This window comes from Trachinotus anak, unplaced genomic scaffold (assembly GCF_046630095.1).
Source record: "Trachinotus anak isolate AG129_WGS33_773 ecotype Australia unplaced genomic scaffold, CSIRO_AGI_Tana_v1 ptg000003l, whole genome shotgun sequence".
NCBI classification, from domain to species: Eukaryota; Metazoa; Chordata; class Actinopteri; order Carangiformes; family Carangidae; genus Trachinotus; species Trachinotus anak.
In genome coordinates this window covers 24,277,875-24,295,409 of record NW_027273854.1, presented here as the reverse complement: position 1 = coordinate 24,295,409, position 17,535 = coordinate 24,277,875, and the positions used below count along the sequence as shown (strand labels likewise).

The following is a 17,535-nucleotide window of genomic DNA, read 5'->3' as shown; positions in this document are numbered from 1 at the left end:
AACTCTGTGTACGGAAGCCCGTGGGGGCGCGCAGAGAGACGGAGGAACGTTAATAAAAAATCGATTTTTGAAGTTTATGAATCGATTCAGAATTGTGGATGATTAGAATCGCCGTTAGATGGAGCGAAAAAGGTAAAATTGTAGTTGTCACTGAGGTTGCTGTTACTGTTTATGGTCATCCTCTAATCCATGAAGGGAAAAGGTTTTTGAAAAAGGAAAATAAATGAGTAGTTTATGAATTAGTTTTGTAGGTAGTAGCTTATGGATTTAGGCACAGGAAGAAAATTCATCAAAACACTGACATTGATAAAAAACATGTTTTGTTTTGGTTTTTTTTTTGTTTCTTGTCCAGTTTTATTTCAGAGTGTAAACAGTATTGTGTTATCATCCATGACACATAGTTTCATAAATTCAGCCAAGTTTAGCCTTTAGTTCAGAATTTACCTTAGTTTACTATTTACTTATCTCATATAGCTAAATGTTTCTTTCACACCTAACTCACTATAAGACACAGTATTCAGCTAGCCTTTGGGATTGACCCTTGGCTGTTTACCATCAAAATTATGTTAATATCATATAACTTTGTGGAAAACTCACTCTGTGAAAATCAAACCTTGTTAAATAAAGTTTGAATAAAAAAGAGGCAGTTCTTTCTCCAGCTGGACCATCTGAATAGATGCTGTATTGAGCAGCTTGGCTATGAGTGCACACTGGTTGTGTTTGTAAAGCCTTCTCAACAAGTTGGTAGTGAAAGGTCTACAGAAGAAGTGTTTAAATGCTTGCAAGCTGCTGCTGTGTGTCTGCATTTATTTGGAGGAGGCACGGCTAGCTGTAAACTGAATTAGGGCTAGATTGTGGCATTGGAAACAAAATACAAATTGTCAGACAGTTTGTGTCATTGAGTATTTTACGTTCTGTCTAATAAAAGTATTGATGCGCATGTGGAAGTGACTTTGTCTGCACTGTTTTTAAACATGTCATCTGTTCACTGCTTTTACTCGTTTTCTCTCAAATTCAAATTCAAACCTCACTGGAGACCTGCCACGTGCCAGCCTGCTTCAAATCCTCCACCATCATCCCTGTCCCCAAAAAACCAAGGCCCACAGGACTAAATGACTATAGACCCATTGCCCTGACCTCTGTGGTCATGAAATCATTTGAGCGCCTTGTCCTGTCCCATCTCAAATCCATCACTGACCCACTCCTGGACCCCCTGCAGTTCGCCTACAGAGCCAACAGGTCTGTAGACGACGCCGTCAACATGGCTCTCCACTTCATCCTCCAGCACCTGGACTCCTCAGGGACCTATGCCAGGATCCTGTTTGTGGACTTCAGCTCTGCCTTCAACACCATCATCCCGGCTCTGCTGCAGGACAAGCTCTCCCAGCTGAGCGTGCCTGACTCCACCTGCAGGTGGATCACCGACTTCCTGTCTGACAGGAGGCAGCACGTGAAGCTAGGAAGGCACGTGTCTGACTCCCAGACCATCAGCACTGGATCCCCGCAAGGCTGCGTTCTTTCTCCTCTGCTCTTCTCCCTGTACACCAACACCTGCACCTCCAGCCATCAGTCTGTCAAGCTCCTGAAGTTTGCAGACGACACCACTCTCATTGGACTCATCTCTGATGGCGATGAGTCTGCCTACAGGTGGGAGACTGAGCGTCTGGTGACCTGGTGCAGGCAGAACAACCTAGAGCTAAACACTCTGAAGACAGTGGAAATGATAGTGGACTTCAGGAAGAGCCCAGCCCCACCCACCCCCATCACCCTGTGTGACTCCCCCGTGGCTACCGTGGAGCATTTTCGCTTCTTGGGAACCACCATCACAGAGGATCTCAAATGGGAGCTAAACATCAGCTCCCTCATCAAAAAAGCTCAGCAGAGGATGTATTTCCTGAGGCAATTGAAGAAGTTCAACCTGCCAAGGACTATGATGGTGAACTTCTACACCTCCATCATTGAGTCCATCCTCACCTCCTCCATCACCATCTGGTACGCTGCTGCCACGGAGAGGGACAATAACAGACTGCAGCGTATCATCCACTCTGCTGAGAAGGTGATTGGCTGCAATCTTCCGTCCCTCCAGGACCTGTACGCCTCAAGGACTCTGAGGCGTGCAGGGAAGATTGTAGCTGACTCCTCCCACCCTGGACACAAACTCTTTGTGACACTCCCCTCTGGCAGGAGGCTGCGGTCCTTCAGGACCAAAACCTCTCGCCGCAAAAATAGCTTCTTCCCATCTGCTATTAGCCTCATCAACAAGGCTAGAGAGCCCCACTGTTGCTGATCAATTGCACCAATCACCAGAAAAAATTCCTTGTATGTGAAAACATACTTGGCAATAAAACTGATTCTGATTCTGATTCTGATTCTGATTCAGTTCAGTTATAATCAGCTGTATTTTGTGATAGAAGACAGAGAAGTTTAAAATCAGTCATCAGGGCTGTAAGAGTCACATGGAAGCTCTGTGTCTCTAATTAAATCACTTTCTGATCAGTTGTTGTTACAGTTTAGTGACCCGGACATATAAAGTCCTGCAGTCGGCACACACTACCAGCACCAACAGGGTTATATTCTAATGCACATTTCCATTAATGAATCGCTTAGCAACAGCAGATGGTTGCCTGGAAACAAGATTACAAGCCTGCAAGTTGGGTGTGTTCAAAAGTCACACTTATAGTAGGAAAAAAGAAGTGTGTGTGTGTGTGTGTGTGTGTGTGTGTGTGTGTGTGTGTGTGTGTGTGTGTGTGTGTGTGTGTGTGTGTGTGTGTGGGGAATAATTTGAGTAATTCAGTCAGTCGCACAAATGAGATACTCTGTGGAATCAGACAGGTCTGTTGTCAGTTGCTACATTTAAGTGCACAAGTGTCTCAGTTTACTACCAACAAAGACTCATGCCATTAAAATAACTGAAATATGTAATAATCATCAGGACTAGTACAGTTGAATTAAAGGTATAGTTTGCCATTTTGGGAAATTTGCTTTCTTGCCAAGAGATGTTAGATGAGAAGATGACCACTCTTATTTCTTTATGTCAAATATGAAGCTAGAGCCAGTAATCATTTAGCTTAGCTGTTCACAGTGACTGGAAACTGGGTAACAGCTAGCTTAGCTTTGTCTGAGGGTTAAAAGATTTGTCTTTCAGCAACTCTAAAGTTCAGTATTTAACATGTTATATCTCTCTTGGTCATTCTGGGGTTATGGATAGGGGTGGGTACCAAAACCAGATATTGAACAAGCCCTGGTGCTAAATTGTTAAAGCTCATAGTTCATCCATAATTGCCCCAGATGTGTTATGTATGTAGGGAGCTTGCAGCCCCTAACTGAATTATACGAACGTGGGTTAGCAATTTAAGGTAACCGTCAATGATTTGATCAAAACAATGCTGTTGCAGATTGCTAAGAATGTTAATTTATATACAGTACATTAAAAAAAAGCAGTGTTAATTGTTGTTTTTAATTTGTTTCTTTTTTTTCTCTTAAAAAAATAACAAAAAGAACCAATAAGAGCAACGTTAAAGTACCGGATCAATAAGCAGTATCAGGTAGCGCAGTTATCCCTGGCTGTGGACTGAGGAGGAAGTGAGCTTACCAGACCTCTGCAGCTAGTAGCTTGACACTACATTAGCATAACACACTTCTTAGACCAAACTGTTGGTTGGATGGTTGCAACGTGGGTAATGTTGACAAGAATAATCAACAAATACGAGGGTATTAAATCTTAGTTGAATCAACAATACCAAAAATGTAGCACCTTATGAAGGAGGTTAATGTGAGGGAGCTGCAGAAGCAGGTTATAATGGCTGTGCTGTGCATCTGCATTAGTATGGCAGGATGTTACCAGTCACCTCGAAAGGGAATTATAAGTTCTAATAGTTCACTGACTCTCTCTCTCTTTCCCCAGGGGGTGTCGACAGGAAGTCTGCGTGTGACCTCTTGTCGTGAGCAGTCATGTTTCGAAGCAGCCTGAAGATGCTGCTTGGAGGCAAAAGCCGCAAGAACAACAGTGGTCAGTACCTCATTATGTGTCATCTGTGTACCTATCTTGTGTTAGGTTCATGAAGTGTGCCTCCAGTCTGGCTGTAGTCTTGCTAGAAGCTCTTTATATTTTCATTTTACAGAGAAGATGTCTGTTTTGATGTCGAGCTGGCAGGTTGCAGAGATCTTCTTCTGGTGGTTTCCCCGATTTCATATCAATCCCCAAAACTGTCTCTGACTCCCTCTCTCTTTTTCAACAGGTGGCAGTAGCATTGAGCCAGAGGGGTCAGAGGTCAGGATGACAGAGGGATTCACTCGTTCGCTTCCCTCCTCTCCCCTCCTTAACCTTCGGCTGGGAAAAAGAACCGGTAAGGACTAAAATCTGCTTGACCTCAGAAGACTTTAAGTGTGATTTAGTCGCATGTAGTGTAACAATCTGTCCTGAAGCAAATACAGGAACAATCAAACAATACAGTAGAAGAAATGTATCAATCTCCAGCTGAAGTGTTGCTCACTACAAGGCTACCATTACCAAATAAAAATGGCTGCATGTCAGCGTTGTATATTTAACATATTCTGTGACTGAAGAAAAGTCTGATCACAGACAGAACCTGATTGGAGCGCTGGCTGCTTTGACAGCTGTAGCGTTTGTTGTCACACATTCAGACAATCACAGGATAGGTTGTTGTTCAGACCAACACTAACACTGCAGTGTGTAAACTGGACTTCCTGGATCATGACTCAGCATTAAAGGCCCTCAAAATATGTTTTCTCAATCTCCCTCTTACTGTCAGTGATGTACAGTGCATCCGGAAAGTATTCACAGCGCTTCACTTTTTCCACATTTTGTTATGTTACAGCCTTATTCCAAAATGGATTAAATTCATTTTTTACCTCAAAATTCTACACACAATACCCCATGATGACAAAGTGGAAAAAGTTTGCTTGAAATTTTTGCAAATATATTAAAAACAAAAAACAAAAAAAAATCACATGTACATAAGTATTCACAGCCTTTGCCATGACACTCATGAGCTCAGGTGCATCCTGTTTCCACTGATCATCCTTCAGATGTTTCTACAACTTGATTGGAGTCCACCTGTGGTAAAGTCAGTTGATTGGACATGATTTGGAAAGACACACACCTGTCTATATAAGGTCCCATAGTTGACAGTGTATGTCAGAGCACAAACTAAGCCACAAGGTCCAAGGAATTATCTGTAGACCTCCGAGACAGGATTGTATTGAGACACAGATCTGGGGAAGGGTACAAAAAAATGTATTGAAACTGACCATCATTGAAGGTCCCAATTAGCACAGTGGCCTCCATCATCCGTAAATGGAAGTAGTTTGGAACCACCAGGACGCATGGTGGCGGCAGCATCATCCTGTGGGGATGTTTTTCTGCAGCAGGAACTGGGAGACTAGTCAGGGTCGAGGGAAAGATGAATGCAGCAATGTACAGAGACATCCTTGATGAGAACCTGCTCCAGAGCGCTCTGGACCTCGGACTGGGGTGAAGGTTCATCTTCCAACAGGACAACGACCCTAAGCACACAGCCAAGATGACAAAGACCTGGCTTCAGGACAACTCTGTGAATGTCCTGGAGTGGCCAGAGCCCAGACTTGAACCCGATTGAACATCTCTGGAGAGATGTGAAAATGGCTGTGCACCGACGCTCCCCATCCAACCTGATGGAGCTTGAGAGGTTCTGCAAAGAAGAATGGGAGAAACTGCCCAAAAATAGGTGTGCCGAGCTTGTAGCATCATACTCAACAAAGTATTGAGCAAAGGCTGTGAATACTTATGTACATGTTCTATTTTTGTTTTTTTATTTTTGATAAATTTGCTAAAATTTCAAGCAAACTTTTTTCACTTTGTCATTATGGGGTATTGTGTGTAGAATTTTGATTAATTTAATCCATTTTGGAATAAGGCTGTAACATAACAAAATGTGGAAAAAGTGAAACAATGTGAATACTTTCTGGATGCACTGTAGTTCTGCAAAGGTTTATGTCAACTTTGTGAAAACTGTCAATCAAACTTCTTGCTTGAACAGGAGGGTCTCAGTCTGCTTCTAAGCTGTTTGGTTTCTGTTCTCAGAGCAAACAAACAGTCAATGGATTTTTTGATAGAAGATATGTGATTTTCACATGATTTCCAAAGCTTAACTATGATTAAATTCAACCCATGTGTTGAAATGTTCAGGAAGTGATCTCAGACTACAAGCAACATACACATTTACCATGATAGCATGTTTGTTGGTGTGTGAGCACTGGGATTTTCCTTGATCAATCTGACAGTTGAAAGCAGCTGGGACTGTGGTGTGTTGTGTTTTTATCCATGTACTTTTGCAGTTCATGAAGTCCACTTAAAAGTGTGTGACATTAACGATTTCCCCACCTGGATCCATGTAGCATTGATAATGAAGGATGCCAGTTGCAGAAAACTGTCTAATCTGGATGCTGTGCATATAACCAATGTTTCCTAAGGGAGTGAAGCAAGGTACAACACATCAGTATTAGGATTGCAACCAACCTGAAGAATTTCTTCCAATACACTTGTCAAGGCCAGTGAGACTGATGCAGGCACAGAAGGCCCCGCCCTCCTGAGGAGCATAAAAGATGCTGCACAGTCTCATCTCCTCAATCTACACTGCACGTCACTGAGTCTGACTTGTGCTTAACCTCACTTCCCTCCCTCAGGGAACATTGGTTATGTGCCAAACCTCCAGTTCCCTTGCAATTGATACACTCGGTACAACACATCAATATGAGAATATCAACATCAAGCCCCGAGACACCCATGCAGATAGACTAAGAGGAAGGGGCCCTCAGACAACAGCGAAGACGATAGTCTCTGCGTCTCCTCTGTGCTAAAAGAGCTGCCTGAGTGATGCCCTTGGTAGCACTTCCAGGTGTGAGGAGAGCCTCAGTTTGAGGTGAAACCAACGTTTACGCTTCCTCATCATCAGACCCAGAGGAACTGCCATGGGCAGCCATATGTACTCAGGCACTTATGGAGAGTGACAATGTGGTTTGGTTGAAATAGTGACAGGCAGATATCCTCTAGTGGGATAGCTAACATCCAACTGCAGACCCAGAGAGGAAACTTTCTTGCTGAGAGTAATGGGAGGGATGTGTGAGTGCTGGCCTGTTTGTGAAAACCATTAGATCATTCAGGTATTGACAGCCCACTACTGTCACTGCAGTGACTTCACCGGCTTCCTGTGGTGCTGACATGAAAAGTGACCACACAGTCGGCCTCTCTGTTCATCTTTTCTCTCCATGCCCTTATAAATACATATACAATACATAAATAGACCATGTCTCGTTATCATTAAAAATTTAAATTCAAATGAGCAGTAATAACAGATTATGACCAATTTCTTATGCCTAGTCAGTCAAAATGCCAGACAATGACAAAGTCTAATCAGTTTGTATAGTGTCTCATTCATTTTTATGAAGTCAGTGTGAACACAAACTGGATCAAAACTGAAAAAAACAACTGTGTAGTATTGTTTCCCTTTGTGTGGACACTTTAAACTGTGAGTGTGAAAGTGTCCTGAATCCCTATGATACCTTTCCCTGGTGAAATAAAACCAACTGTGGAGTAAACCGACTTCAAACACACTTCAAAATGTGTCACAGTTTGAAGACGGCCTCCTTTTATTTCAATCGGGAGACTACTTGAAAAAAGGTCTCATAATAGTGATATGTGAGTATTCTTTGGTGATTAGCCTTTATTGTGACGTCATCATTTTGTGGGTTGACAGGCCATACGCCACGCAGGAATATCCCAGGAATAAGCAGGGCAGGAGAGAATCGAGGAGAAACCATAACCAGCATTAGACTGGTTTCTCTTTTTTCCCTTTCTCTCACACACACAGACACAGCTGTGACCTGTTACACTGTGTCTGGCAGCAGCGAGGGGGTTGAACTTTGACCCTACATTTGATCGTCCCTAGGTGCTTAGATCCTTAGTGAGAGAGAAAATGCAGAAATGTAACCCAACCCCTTGCCAACCTCTCCTCTCCTCTCCTGCTCCTCCTCTTCCTCCTCCTCGGGGTTGATTTGACACACTTCTTCTAAACATTACCATGTGGACTCTCTCTCTGGAGTCTCTCTGTGTGTCTCTCGCACTCACTTTCTGTCAAAACAAAAAAAAAAAACTTTTTCACTTCAGTACACCATAGCCACATGTACTCAAGCTCTAATTTCAGTTTATTTCTCTTCACTGCTTTTCCTCTTCTGTTTTTAGCCTCTTCTTCCTTCTAAATCTTGTCATATATGCTCTAGAAAATACGGTAACTGCATATTTTTTCAAAATTGAGTGATGACCTGATTCTGACTTTTTGACATCTGTTTTACTGTATAAACTAATATGTCATAGAAATGTTTATCTGTGAAAAACACTTCAAAATCTTCAGTGACTCAAAAACAAGCTAAAAACCAAACTGCAGTAACTGCAGGCTACTGAAGCTGTGTAGTTATGGCTAATCAGCTTAAAGCTAGCCAGTGAGATAGCGTTAACTAAAACTACTTGTTCCACTGTTACCTGTAATTTAAAAATATCTCTTTTAATGAACTGACTTCTTGGTCACTCAGTTTTTTTATTCAACATGAAATAAAATAAGGCAGTGCCTAAATCCAGTCACGATGAAGACGCTAAACTCCTTCTAAAGCTAACTAGCTTGGCCGATCCTTGTAGCTGCTGTCTCAGCTTTTGACTCTATTAGGATTCATACAGTTTGATGAGATTTGCTACCTTTTAATCACATACTTAAACCTTAAAGTGATCACAGCAAATCATCACCTTTTGAATTGATATGGGGATCTTGTGAGCAAACGCTTGCTTATTTACAGTTATGGAGAAGCATTTGCTTTGTTCACAAGCTAGCAGCTAACTATGTCTGTCTGCTCTTTGGTACCAAACAAGTTGTAATAGAAAGGCGTGCAGCACTTGTAACTGTACACATAAATGGTTGTAATTTAATTGTATGAATTTATTACAGTGATTTGTTAGCTCAGTGCTGATCTGCTGTCTGACAGCCAGATGCTTCTGGGTTCCTTGCAAAACAGAGATACATTTAGGTATTTAACTTGATCTTTTTTTTTTTTTTTGCTGAAAGAGCATATTTTGTTAGTAGATACTGTGTAGTAACTACATTTTTTTTTACGTTATAGCTAGCCTAACTTGAATCCTTTTTTTCTCAACTTCTTCCATTGTTTGGCAGATTTGTTACTCATTCACTATTATATATTTCTATGGACAGCATGACTGTAAAACTCACTCCAGCTCTTTAAGATCCTAATCCTATCTTTCCCCCTTGCCTCACCATTGAAAAGATTATTATTTTGATTGAAAATAACCCAGGTTTTATGAAGGGATTTTAGGGGAATGAACATTTAATCATGTTCAAAAACATCCAGTGGATGATAATGCCCTCTAGACTTAGATTTAAACATCCACTAAACAACTTAACATCATTTACTTGATGTTTAATCCTAACTCTTTGTTTAGCACTTTTCTTTCTACATTTTTCACATTTTTAGGACTAAAATGGATTACAATCTTTCATCACTGTGATTTGTCTTCAGACAGTCTTCTGATCTTGGAAAAAGGAGTTTCACTTTAATTGCAGCCTTTCTTTGCTCTGTCAGCCTTCCTCTGAGTCTTCCTTGTTCTGGCTGAGCTTTTCCTCTGTTGCAAGATAGAAAACTGAGCTGCCTTTCTAAACTTTGCCCGCATGTACTCTCTCCACTCACCTCCTCCTGCAGTCATTCCCTCTCTCCTGTGTGTGTGTGTGTGTGTGTGTGTGTGTGTGTGTGTGTGTGTGTGTGTGTGTGTGTGTGTGTGTATGAGTGTGTGTTGTTTTTTTAGGAAGGGGGGGTGGGGGTAGAAGGAGGGAGGAGGAGGAGGAGGAGGTTTTGATTTGCAGTGCAGTCAGACGAGGGAGGTCGCCTTTCTGTCCAGATATGGAGGCTCTGCAGTTGAAAGAAAAACTCTTCTAACACTTGGAAACTTAACTTGTTGTATTTCTAACCAAAGAGGACTTTATCCAGGAGAAGATTTACTCTTTCCACTTCATGCTGTAGTTGCTGTTACCTTTCTTTGCTTAGTTTTGAGAAGGTTCTACCTGTGAATGAAAAGGAGTGCATTTTTTTGGGCTGAAAAGGACAATAACCAGTGGAATACGCTGTCCAGATCTGCTGTGTGAGTTTGGGGAAGGTTTAAAAGCGTGTGCATTCCAGTTTTACTGCTTGAACTAACAAAGTACCTTTCCTGAACATATGAAGAGTTTGGCTGTTATCACAGTGTTCATACGCTTTACTCTTCTGCTTATTAACTGCAGTCATTCTGCTTCAGAAGTTGGAGTACCTCTGGTGTTTTTTCTTTTCCTGGAGAGTCTCTTCCTCCTTTTATCTCTTCATTCCTACCTCCTTCATCTTTTTGTCCCTCTCTCTTTTGTGTACTCTGGAGAAGGAGGAGCTCAGGACCAAAGAGAAGAGGACTGGGGAGTGATGTTATAATGTGCATTAAGTACAAGCAGCGCGATGGCAATTGACTCAGTTGACTCCACCCTCTACATGGCAGCACTCTGAACCAATCAGAACCCAGCTAGCTATGGACTGCACAGCGACTATTTTGAAACCATGCATCTGCTCCAGAACCAAGTGGTGTCGGCATGAGCGGTCCTCCACTCGTCGCCCATGGCGACTGCTGCATGTCTGCGGTTGCGGCCGAGACATCATGGAAGTGGATGTCGTCAGCCACACCTCCTCCCTCCTGCGGCGCTTGCTGTTTTATGTCTGCTGTTGTCTGTCCCACGAGGACAGCCCTGAGCTGTGTCGAGATTGGGTGGCGCATCCCGTCAATGGAGCAGAGAGAGGAGGAAGAGGAAGAAGAGAGGAGGAAGGTGAGAGTGCAGTGGCGCAATGTTTCAGCAGGCAGACAGGTTTCTACCAGTAATGAAATTAACTGTCTGTGTGTCCTTGTTAGGGGCCTGGTGTATTTTCACATTTACTAATGATAACAAATACCATTTTGAGTTGTTCATCTTGAAATGTGTCCATCAAGTATGAACAGAAAGTTGAAGTCTCCCTCTGTTAGCCTCCTTCACTAACATGTGTTCTGGTATATTATAGGGGGTACTTATAGGGGTACTCATTCAAAAAAATGGTGAAAATCAATGAAGCAGATGCCAAAATATCCTGACTTTTAGTCTATGGTATGGGTCAAGCTTAAATACACTGGATGCTCCATTTCTCCCTAATGCAATTGGATAGCATTTCATTAGACCCCCGCTCCACCCCTTAAATGGCCATTGTTTCAAACGTCACGCCTGAAGTTTCTCATACTCATACTCTTTGGTAAAAATCTGCAGTTGCAAGCTTAAACTTTGGAAAGTTCCTCCAGAGCCAGCAGAACAACACACAACTATTTTTATAAGCTGTGTACAAGCCTACTTCTCATGAAGAAGAAACTGAACATCATTTGTGCCCCTTTATACATAATATTTATCCATTATAACCAGTAACAAAATACTGTACTGCTTAGTGGGTTAAACCAGGGTTATCCCTCGGGAATAGTTTAACTGGGGTAGAACTTGTCATTTGTCACTCCAAACCTGACATCTGACAAGTCAAAACAGTATTACGATGAGCAGACTACTATCAGTCAAATCAACTTTTGTGGATAGAAAATGAATCCTACCTTTTGATAGTTTGACTTGTGTGGCCTTCATGGTCACAAAGGAATTTCTGAGTATCAGGTTGCTTGATCTTGGGTGAGGGTGATTTAAGCAGTCACCATATTTCTACAGCTGTGGATGAAACAAATGACCTGTCTTACCTGGCTGATATTGCTGGCTTTGACAACAATTACTATTTTTATTCTATATGTATTGATCCATCAGCTTAGTGCCACAACAGAAAGACCACAGTCCTCCAAGGCTGAGCGATAACCTGTGTACATAAACATGAAATGTAGGCTCAGCAGACATCCTCGTCCTTGTCTGAAATACAACATAAATCTCTGATAGCTGTGAAGAGGTGCTGCTTCTCATGGAAAACTAGACATGATGTCTGTTATTATTGCCTTTACTTTAATCACTGAATTCATCTAAGGGAATACTTCAATAAAAAGTCTAATAACAAATACTAACACAATAAATGAAACTCATGCTGAAAAATTCAAATATGTTTTCCATATTTCAGCAGAGAGGAAAGGATTTAGTTTACCAATGTTCCCTATAAAGGCTTTAAGCGTAAAGACACAAGATTCTTTAAAACAGTGACATACTGCAGGTTTCTTAGGGTGACTGAATGATAAACTAAATATATGGAGAGTTTGGAGACAACATTGACCACATTTGTTACTGTATATGTTTGAATATGTTTTAGCTTCAAGCTTCATTAGCTTCATTAGCTTTGAACCACATTAGCTCTAAAGATGGCTGCCATGTACTGTCTCTGAGAATGTGGCTTGACTGAATCTTGTTATCCTGTCTGAAACTCTAGCTGATTTTGATCCACATATTCTAACACAGATGAGGATAGAGGGCAGGGATAAATAAAGTTGTACTTTATGTTCATGAATACATTCCAGTTCTGGTATGAAAATATGTTATGAGTACTGACTAAGGTTAGGCCATTGTAAAAATTTTCAGATCAGTTTGACATTAAGTCAAGCACAGTACTGGACTGGTGTACCAAATTTACCACTCGGTGTCGCTCTTGACTCTGCAGACGCTCCCAACTGGAACATAATGAGACTGAGGGAGCCCATGAATAAGATTGTTGTGACTCCAGTCCACTTGGTGGCAGTAATGCACCGCTAACCTGGTTTGCCAGCCGCCAATACTGAAGTTTGATCTCCCTAATGTTGCCCGCCTCGACTCTGCAGTAAATTGCTCGTCCGACACTAGCGCCGTTTATAAACAAACATAATATGCTAATCATGTTGTCATATTGCTTATTATTAATTCAATAAAAGTTGCATGTAGCACTGTGATGCCATCAGCACGGGTTTCTAATGAAGGCTACTTTTTAATTTGCCAGAACCCGTCACAGTGACAAAGTCGGTGCAGCCGGTTTACATAAAAATGAACCAGTTTAAGCTCCTACACTGGACTAGACTGGCAAAACAGGAAATAGGCCCAATTAATAGATGTTAATAGAATTGTTTCCATAATTGGAAAGGACGTTGCAATATCAAGAAAGTGTTCTGCACATGTTCCATCTTCTGTCATGATAAAGCTTGTTTGGTCACTTGTCCTGTCTCGCTGGGAGTGCTGCCCAGTCATTTGGCCAAGGGCTGCTCAAAAAACCTTCAGATTGCACAGAACAGATCAGACAGAATGAACAGTAATGACTGTTGCCTACTAATGTTGTGAGCACCCAACTCGCGTTATGAGCTGTCACTATGTTAGCCTAAACAAGCAAACATAAGCCATTGTGAACGTTGTTTGTGGAGCGTTGCTACAACAGATGCCAGCCAACAATAACAGTTTCAGGATAATGTTTCAGGACATGGATACTGTGATGGCATCAGGGTGAGTGAGTTTCACCCTGATGCCATCACACTATTCATTACAGTAATTCTGTGTACAAATTTGGATGTCTGTCTTTGAGGAGTTTAGATAAGATTGAGGTTTTCCTTTCATTTGAAATGCTCTGTGGCACCGTTTGCTCGCTGGCTTTGGTCTCTGTAGCTTGTCCCTGATGATCGAGTGCATCTCTAGTACATATGACTTACCGTCAGAATTTTGGCATCGACTTGGAACTGAACTATCAGATCTCGTGACATCCCTACAGACATCACATTCGTTTGTCACATACCTTTTTCCCGAAAACGCTTTGATCCCACGTCTTCTCTTGTTGCTCCATGCTCCTCTGGGGTACTCTTCCACTTGACTAACTTAAAATAGTCAGAAAACAACCAGACTGAGGTTTGCTTGACACAAACAAGTCCAATTACATCTGAAGCAGTTTATAGCTAACCCATATAGCCAATCTCAAAGGTTAGGTGAAAAACCTGCTGTCTTAGAGAGGGGTGTGACATGAATATAATTTATATGTGGGGATAATGGCACACCATCTTTCCTGGAAGGCATTCATAGTGTTGTACTCAGGAAAGGTGAAGGACGTAGCTGTGAGAGAACTTTAAACCCTGTTTACTTTCTCCTCTTCCCACACCTGGACAATCACTGTGTGCAGCTGGTGTGAATGTAGTACTGTTGGTTTCAAAGAGTTACAGACATCATCAGGTGCAGCCCCCCTATGATCCCATCCCATCGGAAAGTGTGAGGGAGGGGGTTTCAGACACTGTGCAACCATCCAGTCAGCACTTCAGCTGGATCACGGGGGGGTATAATGCTGTGGTGGCTCAGCTGGGTAATGTGCTGTTTTGGTAACACAGAGGTTGTGGGTTCAAATCCTGTCTGACACTTTCTACAGACATAAGTTTACAATAGAACTGTATCTTCAGGATAGAGCAGGAAGATAGGAAAGGTAAGAAATTATAAAATCAGGAAGGACAGAAGTCAGAGAGAGGAGGTTAGGGAGAAAGGAAGGAAAGAAGAATTAAAGATATGAAGGAGGAAGGAAGAAAGAAAGAAATGCCAACAGAAAGGAAAGAAGGAAGGGAGAGAGAAGACAGAAAGTAATTAGGAAACAAATAAATTAAGAGGAAGCAAGAAAGAAAGGAAAACATAGAAAGACAGGATGCAAGGGAGGAAAAAAGGAAGGAAAGACAAAGAACAGGACAGAGATGAGAGAGGAAGGAGTGAATGTAAGAAAGAGGGACAGACAGCAGGAATCTGAAGTTATAGTAGTTAATGATACAGAAATGGAAAAGTCTGCGCTTTCTGTATCTGATCTTTCCATTTTATTTTTCTTCCTCTAAAAACGACTCACACACCCTGTCATTGACTGACCACACACACGCATGTATGTGCATGCATACACACACACACACACACACACACAGTCTTCCCGGTTTGCTTTGTGTTGAGTTGGTTTTATTTTCAGTCTGCATTTCTTCTCTAGTATTTAGTCCAACAGTCGGCAATTTATAGCCATAATTACAGTCTGTCAGAGAAAGAAACGGAGTTTGAGCTTTCATGCTGCGGCTTACATTCTTGTGCGTGTATGTACTGTATATGTGTGTGTGGCTACTCTTCTGCTCTTGGAATATTTAGGTCATGAAAGTGAAGTGAAAGTGAATATATTAATATGGACATTATTAGTTTACACACACACACACACACACACACACACACACACACACAGTCTTCCCAGTGGGTTTTGTGTTGATGTCTTTTGTGTGAATGCGTTTTAACGTTTCTTATGATGTGTTCTATTTTTGTTATATTCTATTTTCATTATCTTCTCTTATTGGATAGATTTATACCTATTTTTCTTCCTGACTGGACAAATCTAGTTTCATAGCGTGTGGAGGAGGGGGCTCCAGGCCACCAGGACAATAGAGTAGACTGAGAAAACAGTAAATGTTGGATGACTTCCTGGGTTGTTCCAGTGGTCAGTCTGTGTGTCAGTCTGTCTCCACCACTGCAAATTAAATTTATGTGCCTCAGTTTGTATTTGACCATGCTGTAACTTGACAGTGAGGCTTTCCTGGACAGTAATACTTTGGCAAAATTGATATTAAAGCAAGCAGCAAATTCTGGGGCTGAAAAATGAAGCCAAAACTCAAGTGCCAAAAACTGCAGTTTCTCGAATGGCCACTTGAGGCTGGCTCCAAAAGTGAGTTAATCCCAATCGACTCCCATGTTAAAATGTCCAGCTTTACAGCAGAAACTGTTTACAGCCTGGTACAAAAAAAAGGTTTTAGTCTCTGTAACTAATTTCCTAATTTTGACATAATTCACTCATTAAAATTTTATTAAGGTTAGGTAAGTTATTCATACTTGAGGGCGTTCTGCTTTGAGGGACAAGGTTGAGCTTGTGCTTGCCACAAACTGGCATGATTCAAAGTCTTTGCTCCGCACGTCCCACACCTCTTTGCCCATTTTTGGATTAGCTAGGAGTTAGGCGGAGTCAGGCACTGCCAAGATGGCAACAGCGGAGCAGCCCACTCTGAGCTTCAAAACAGAAGCAACGTCCATCTTTATATAGAGTCTTGTTGCTGAGAATTAAATGAGATGAATCGACTCTCAATATAAAGGTGCCACTAGGAGCTGGTCAGCTGCCTATCAACACTTCTAAAACTGTAATAATTAAGTTTTGTCTGTCTCCAGGAAGTTACTGTGCCCAGCTAAGAGATAATCCAACTTATAACACCCACTAAAACCACAGTTTGTCATTTTATGTCCCTCCACCACGGGACATGGTACGCAGGACATTATGTCATCATGCTGACGTCTGTGACTCTGTGAACATGATGACTAAAGACCAAAAGCCCACATAGTAGAAGCTTTAAACTTACACCACAGGTACCTCATATTAGATTTTGGTGTGCCTGCACTAATTTGAAACGTCTGTTAAACTACTAGTACTGTGAGTATACATGTTTTGTTGCCATGGAGACATAAGGAATTCCTCCTGTTAGACTATGCTAACATGCTAATGTTTAGCTGTTTACCATTTTTACCATCTTAGTGCAGTGTTTTAACATGCTAATATTTGCTATTAGCAGCAAACACAAAATACAGATGAGGCTGTTTTTAATGCCTTTAGTTTTGCAGGTATTTGGTCATAAATAAAATACTTGGACTTTTGGATAGAGCTGTATGGAAAGTGAAAGGATCAACTCATGCTACTTGCTCAACAGCCAACAGCACATACACAGTTAGCCGCTAGCTGATGAACATAGTAGAGCATTCAGCAGCTAAAGAGGCAGATGTTTCTCTCAGGAGTTGGTGGAGATTAAAAACAAGCAAAAACACACAAAAAGAGAATGAATAATAATACACATCATAATAACACACTCTATTGCTCTTCATCTGCTGGATGTATATAAGCTGCTGTTTGCTAGCTATATCAAGGTAGACCTACTTTTGTCATTGTTGTAATTGCAGCTTGTTTCTGTTGACCCAAGAGGTTTATACATCTGATATTGTAAGTTTAAAGCAGATTTGATATTATGAAACAAGACACTGCAGTATAGAAATGCATTAAATATGTTTAAGGTGTTTGAAAACACGAGTTGCCTTCGGATAGTTTGCCCATCAGAGAGCCTTGAAAAGTTAATTTTTCTATTTTGAAATATCACCGGGCTCTAAAGTGTGAGTTAGTTTTAATTTCATCCAGCACTAATGAAGAAAGATTGTGACTTTCAAACCGACAACTTAGAAAAAGATTCAAAATTATAGTGTAATCCTGCTCCTGTGTTATGTTGTTCAGTGCACATGACGACTGAGTGATACAGTGCATAGAGACTCTAATTTTAAATGAAGCTAATGGCTAAGATTGTGATAATACAGTCATGATGGAGTGTTCGTGACTTTCACGAGCAGCTGTTGCTTTTTTATCAACTATGAATAGAAAATTGTGTTTTCTGGGCCAGTGTGCATCACATAACCTGTAACTCCG

The 17,535-nt window shown here is 41.4% G+C and overlaps 1 protein-coding gene across 7 annotated transcripts in view; it reads left to right on the top strand.

Moving 5' to 3' along the window:
- LOC139618650 (protein TANC2-like) overlaps window positions 1–17,535 on the top strand; it is a 65,005-nt gene that overhangs the window by 20,399 nt on the left and 27,071 nt on the right. For 2 of the 7 annotated variants that reach the window (XR_011689767.1, XM_071474763.1), the window contains exon 1: window positions 9,905–10,898. Coding sequence is in view for 4 of the 7 variants with exons in the window: in XM_071474763.1 (XP_071330864.1) it covers window positions 10,607–10,898 (292 nt within the window). In the remaining 3 variants the exon portion in view is untranslated. Of the gene's footprint in view, window positions 1–3,904; window positions 4,010–4,238; window positions 4,347–9,904; window positions 10,899–15,388; window positions 16,501–16,528; window positions 16,989–17,535 lie in introns of those variants that run through there. The other 5 variants (XM_071474767.1, XM_071474766.1, XM_071474765.1 and 2 more) reach the window with 5 other exon arrangements.